This window comes from Megalobrama amblycephala, linkage group LG12 (genome assembly GCF_018812025.1).
Source record: "Megalobrama amblycephala isolate DHTTF-2021 linkage group LG12, ASM1881202v1, whole genome shotgun sequence".
In the NCBI taxonomy this organism is placed as follows: Eukaryota; Metazoa; Chordata; class Actinopteri; order Cypriniformes; family Xenocyprididae; genus Megalobrama; species Megalobrama amblycephala.
In genome coordinates, this window is record NC_063055.1 from 24554225 (window position 1) to 24561214 (window position 6990).

The 6990-nt window shown below is 39.1% G+C and overlaps 1 protein-coding gene across 1 annotated transcript; it reads right to left on the bottom strand.

Moving 5' to 3' along the window:
- Positions 1-293: 293 nt before the first annotated feature.
- amigo1 (adhesion molecule with Ig-like domain 1) lies at positions 294-6049 on the bottom strand. The gene is given in 3 exon segments (XM_048209897.1): positions 294-1508; positions 1511-2915; positions 5729-6049. Coding segments are annotated over 2 exon segments (1515 nt in total). The 5' UTR covers positions 2822-2915; positions 5729-6049; the 3' UTR covers positions 294-1304.
- Between the last annotated feature and the right edge of the window lie 941 nt (positions 6050-6990).

Below are 6990 nucleotides of genomic sequence, written 5' to 3' on the forward strand. Positions count from 1 at the left end.
TAGTAATCATTTAGAATACCAAAACATGAGGGGGATTGACTGATCACCGCGTTTTGACCTGAGTTCGACCTTGATTTGAATTCATTCAGAAAACGTATTTAAATTATAATGGTTTGAGCTAAAAAAAAATAATAATAATGAAAAAATAAAAATTTCCTCAGCCTTTGGCTTTTATGTGATGAAGATTACACCAGCGCTTCAAGGGCTCAAAAAAAAAAAAAAAAAATGACATCCATTCTGACAATGGATGAGTCAACCACCACAAGTGCAAATGAACGCAGAGTGAGAAGAGGTCTGAGTGTCCGAAACTGTTTTGGCTGATCAATCCAGGCTCAAATCATTATAGCTTTAGAGATGAGAATGCAAGCAGATGGGAAACACCATTCTATTAAAAGATTGCATTTTATGTCATTCTCTGGGTGTCGTGACAGATTCTGCATTTTATGCGAGAGTTAGCCAAAATTACAATCTTTTGGTGCTGTGTTTACATACAGTTTGATATAGATGGAACTCTATGTAAAGTTACAATTTTGTGATTGGAATCAAGCAATTAAATGTAAAGACAATTATATATATCTATCTAACGAAATTGGACGGAAAGAGTCTAGATTCAACCAGCCAATCCAGTTTGACAAGGATTTTATTTTTCCATAGCCATATATCAGTAATTGGTAATTATATAAGCATCATCATATGCGTGTTACACAGTCACTCAGTTCACTGTTCAACTCTTTCATTCACAAAAAAACTAGCAATGTGCCATAGAGACAGATACTTTTCCATCATTTTCTTGTGGCTGTACTATCAAATGCAAAAGTGCATTGCTTTCCCCCTGCAATGATCAACGGCATATGGCTTTACATAAAGTGGTAAGGTCGGTCAGTTAGCATAAAGGTGGTAAATATGATTAGCTACAAGGGCTTCATTCTATGCTATATTCTTCTTAACATTAGCAGTCTGCAAAGCTCATGCTTATGATGTGATTATATAGTGGATGTATTAATGTTTCTCAACCTAGCTTTCCTAGCTTGATCATTGAGAAATTGCAGATTGCATGTGATGTTTACCCAGACTACCTCTAGTCACACTTAGTCGGCCTAAACTCAAATCTAAACACTCCAAGTTTAGATTCCACTAATATGGCAAGACCTTTTCACAGTATATACTTAAGTGCTACAGATTAAAATGCTGGAAAGGTTTTGCAGAAACAGCCAAACACTGAGGATGGCAAACTGTACTTCAGTCTCTTTGTCCGAGAAAGTCACAACAATGAACTGTCTCCAGCCAAAAATACACATCCTGCCTCAGACTACAATGGGAGTATCAGAAAAGACAGAACTAATTGAGTCTGCCACTGATTTCTTCCGCTTTCCTTTTCCCTGCATGGCCTCCTCATCTACTTCTTCCTCTCCATTAGGATTCACTTTTCCGTTCTGTCCCTGCAGGTCCTTGGGGTCTATGAAGGCCACGTGCCTGTTGAGCTCTGCTTTGGTTGCCATATCGTCGTGTGCGTTGGGGTGGCGCTGAGCATGGAGGAGTGGATGCTGTCTTCATGATGGTTCTTCGATTTGCCCTGGTCGGGACAGCAGAAGCAGCGACAGGGCGTCAGGTACAGATAGATAAGAACCAGGACCACGCTAGCCAGGCAACCCACCAAGGTGGTGTAAGCAGTGTTGAGGGAGTCGCCATTGCCATTGAGGGTAAAGTTGTGGACTTTGACCACCACGTAGAGCGTTTCGTTGAGGTATTCACTCACGGCGAAGCAAGTGTACACACCTGAGTCCTCAGGTCGGATTGATTTAATCTCAAGGTTGCCGTCTGAGTGAACCACAGCGCTGTGGTTATTGCCAGAAGATAACAAGATGTTTCCGGGTAGCATCCATGTCTTTAACATGTTCCGATGCCGGGTGTCACAGCTAAGGTTGAGTGTCTGGTCCAAATAAGCTTCTTCGTCAGTTTCTTTAAACGTGCTGCAATTCATATGAGTGTTGAGATCGTACAAACGCAGCACCCGTTTATCCGGGCCGGGATGCACACAGGTGTGGTCGTCCTTGAAGTCTAGAGCCGAATTGAGTCGTCGGATATACCAGTGAGCCATCAAACTGTACAGCTCACAGTCGCAGATGAGGGAGTTGTTGTGGAAGTACAGCCCGTTCTTGATCCAGGCCGGCAGTGCCTGGAGGTCATGAATGGGGAGAACTTTGATCCGATTGGAAGACAAGTCCAACAGGCTCAGCTTGTCCAGTCGGCTCTTGTCCTTGAGGAGCTCCAGGGGGAAGCGGGACACCAGGTTCTGGCTCAGGTAGAGCTTCTGCAGGCTGTTGAGGCCCGTGAAGGCCGTGCGGTCGATCTGCGAGATGTGATTGTTGTAGAGCAGCAAAACCTCCAGAAGTGTCAGTGGCTCGAAAATAAACTCGTCTAGCTGTCGCAGATTATTTGACGACAGATCCAAGAAGCGCAGTTGCTTTACGAAAACGAACGCCTCCGAAGAGAGGAACGACAAACCATTGTGGCTGAGCAAGAGGTTGTGGAGTTTGGGGAGTTTGTGCTTGGTCCATTGTGCGCGTAGTCCGGTTATGTCATTAAAACTAATGTCAAGCACAGCTGTGTAGTTAGGCAGGTCGGATGGAACCATCGTCAGGTTCATCTTGGAGCAGCTGACAATGTTACTGGCGCATATGCACATTTTGTGACAATTCAGTGTCGATCCTCTGGTCCTGGGGATCAGTGCAAGAATAAAGGACAAGCAGACAGCCCGCCTAATGCACCACTTGATGGAAGGGGGCATTTCTGACATGCAGTTAGAATGTGGATGTTGCATAAGTCAGAAAATCCTCTTCAATAATGTGGCTGTTTAAATCCTTTCCACACTGTTTGGAGGAACAGCCTGTGGGACTGATGAGGCAAATTTAGAGCTATAAGACAAAAAAGAAACAAGAGTGTTTATGTACTTTTTAAAAAATAAAAACACAGAATTGCCTCAAAATGTTAACCTGTTCATACCCAGTGTCCATTTCAATTTAGTGTTTTTTTTCTTTTTTCATCATTTAGTAATCAAATCAAAGATTTTTTTATAATTATAAGTAATTTATTTATATTTTAAAGCTAGCATTATTAAATAAGACTTTTACTAATTTACACTGATTTCTTTTATTTGATGTCCGTTAATGACTTATATAAAAAAGAGGTATAATATATACATAAATGTATATGTCTAATCTTAACCAAAATTGATTCAGATTATCTGCAGACCATGCCTGATAAGTTATCAAATGGATAGTTTGTATTCAAAAACATTAGCCTGTAAAAAAAGCAACAGACGTAAGCTACACTGAATTACACTGCTTATGACTGACATTCGACTTGTATGTCTCTCTGGAAACACGCCAAAGTTGTGGGTGATGTGGCACTGTGAGCTGGTCACCGAAAAGGTGCAGGTTTGAGAGGATGATCCAAGGGATCGTCCATGTAACATACTTGGCCATGTAAGTGACATTTAGTGTTTCTTTGCTTGTTATTTTATCATCTTACACAGATCAATGTGTTTACTGTTATATTTTATCTTCATGAAAATTTATGAAATTCAAAATCAACATTAAGTTTCATATATATAAAATAGAATTTTATACAGTTTTGAATGTCAATGTTAACTGCTCGGCCAATTGCAGTGATTATTATATTTCTAGCATGTTATATTTTGGCAACAGTTCTTCTAACCCTAATTGATGGAGTGTGTAGCTTTTCATTTCTTAAACAACCATGTAGGAAGACACATTATGGCCATATTCTAGGATGACAATGTCAAGACTCATCAGGCTCAAATCATGAAAGAATGATTGGGAAGGAGCAAAAATAATTATTTTCACACATGAATTGGCACCTCTGAGTCCATACCTTAATTTCATTGAAAGTCTTTGGGATGTGCTGGAGGAGACTTTACAGAGTGCTCACCTCTTGCATTGTCATTACAGCATAACCTGATATTGCTGAGTTCAACATGTTCCTGGGTCAACATTTTTGTTGATCCTGGAACAACATTCAAATCAACCAATCAGATTTGAGGGACAAGTTTACAGATTATGTCAAGTTTAGGCTTAAAATCATGAATTGGTGCTTCTACATCAGTGTTATTCATCTATCATTTCCCTCTGATTTATGGGATAACTTATGGGTAGGGTTAGGTTTAGGGGTAGGAATAGGGTTAAGACTAAATTTTTAGACTAGAATGTTGTTCCAGGATCAACAAAATATGTTGACCCAGGAACGCATCTAACTCAGCAATATCAGGACGTGCATCATTACAAGATCTTGACCAAAAATTGATGGAAATAAATTTTCTGATGTTATTTCCATCAAGAGGTGCATTAATTTTTGATCAAGATCTTGTATTGACAATGCAAGAGTCAGAGTCTCTATAAAGGTGCCAATTTGTGTGTGAAAATGATTCTTCATGCTCCCTCCCAACCATTTTTTCACAATTGTTTAAGAAATAAAAATACGCATTCCATCAGTTAGGGTTAGAAAAATTGTTGCCAAACATATAATATGCTAGAAACATAATAATCACTGCAATAAAGATCCAATCATAGACTCTTAAGCATTTGCCTATTTAATCCAAACAGGGTTAGTGTATTTAATACAGGCCAAATTATTTTGTTTTACAGGCCAATTAATTGGTTTTAAAATATAATCTGATCCCTGAGCCTTTCAGAACTATGTCAACATATCCATTAAAATGTAACTATCAAAGATACATTATCATTATCTCTCTTTTCTTCTTCTTCTTTTTAAACTTGGCTTTCAGAACGTTATCTGGTAAAAGCTCGTCATTAGCTGCTCCAAGCTGGCAGAGCGTCTTGGACCAGCAACAAACCAGCTACCATCTGGTCAAGGTGGTCAAACTAGTGCTTTTTACATGGTGGCTCGTCAACGAGCTAGGTTGCCACATTTAATATACAACAACTAGAAACCACTATGGATTTTCCAACAAGGTTTTTACACAGAAATAAAGCACGGTCTTGTTTTGTGTCCCTCGGAATATAATTCGGATCTGAACGGGTTAAGGTAACATGAATGAATGTGAACACAGTATTGTCAGGACAAGCGCGCGCTCAACCTAATGCATGCGCATAGGTTTACAAACAAGCTCTGACCTATTCATTCAGTACATGGCGCACATGGCGGAACAGAAATGGGTCTGTGTTTTATTAATTAATTCAATTTTTTTTATTTAATTAGGCCTACATCTGTCATGCCCGTAAAAAAAACTAATTTGACAAGCGCTCCGAGGCAAAACTCATTGTAAGTGTTAAGATCTCTGTTATGGCCTCTACGGACTCAACATGGTGTAGCATTGCACCATTTAGCCTTCCATATGCATACAGTCACCGGTTATTTTAATGAAATAATAAAATACACAGTACAAAAAAAAAAAAAACCTGCATACATATATATTACCTGCATACTGTTGTGCCTAAAAAAATGTAATTTCAAAGAAAAAAAATCTCTCAAAAAAAATCAGCAGAGTGACACGTCTTTCCCATTTAAAGAAAAGAAAAACGGAAACGACGAGGAAGAGGTGTAGTCTTCAGAGAGACTGAAAATAAAATGTTTCCAGCTCGGACGAAGAGCGAAATATGATGGCAGACCCACTGATAGAAAATAACATGGGCAAGAATAAGATTACGTAAAGAAATAGACTCACTTAACGCCATATCTCAGTACTAACCTTGAGATGTATTACCGCAAAGACACATGAATCCCTTTAGAAAGTCCATTTCCTAAGGAGCGCCAGAGCTTTTCTTTGATGCAGTGTGCCTGAACGGGTGTAAATAAGCCCGCCGCAGCGCACACACCTCTGATCCTCAGCAGCAGCATCTCTTCATGGGCGCATGAGCAGACCTGCACACACACACACACACACACACACACACACACACTACGGCTCCTACTGGAGCACTTGAGTCTGTGTCCGCATAGGCGAAGCATCCGCGCTCCATCTTTCAGGCTCACTGTCGGCGTGTTCTCGTTGAGTTACATCCTACTAATTGCAACATTACTTTTTTCAGGTGAATGAGCACATGTATTTTATGAAAGAATTACGTCTTTTCTTTAATAAAAATAGAAAAATAGGCCTATTATTCCTGGTCAAATCGTAACCGGCGGGAAACAACAACAACAACAAATTAAATCAGTTAAATATTTTTCAGTTAGTCAACGAGAGCCTAGGAAATCTGCAAACTATGTATGTATGTATGTAGCATTATGTCCTATGTATACTGTATGTTGGAAAATCCAGTTTATAGTGGTAGCTGGTTAAACAGCAAATGACTGGCTTACACCAGCTAATGACCAGCTTATACCAGCTAGATGCCACCTTCCATGTTCTGAAACACAGTAGCATCTCAAAATGAATTTTCTAACAGGCATTTGGCAGTTACAGGGGAAAGAAAATGATAATCAACATTTTTTCTTTATACTTTTGTTTAATGTAAGCTAAAATTGTATTAGCCTATATTATTATCAATATTAGAGCTTTTAAATATGATAGTAAAAGATAGATATCAAAAGAAATTTGTCACTTATAACAAACATCAAGCAATAATCTCTTATGCAAGGGAGTATGTAATTCTCTTCCATGAAAAGCAGGAGAGTAGGCGACAGGCTGACACTGATGCTCCTGCAGGTTTGTAATTGCACTCTCGCATACGTAATTGCATTAGTCCGGTCTTTAATTAATTGCCTTTCTCCTTTTGTCTTAAAACAACTTCCCATGAATACAAGTCTCTGAATGCATCATGTTAACTAAAAATGCCAGAAATAAATAATTCCACAACTTCCCAGAATAGAGCCGCAGTGACTAATTTGCTAGGCACATCTTACTGATATCTGATACTGATATTTTAGCTTTTTTAGCTGATACTAAGATCGCTTTTCTTCTTTGCTGACATGTTCTGTATGAGCTTATGTCTGTATTAATAGAATGACACT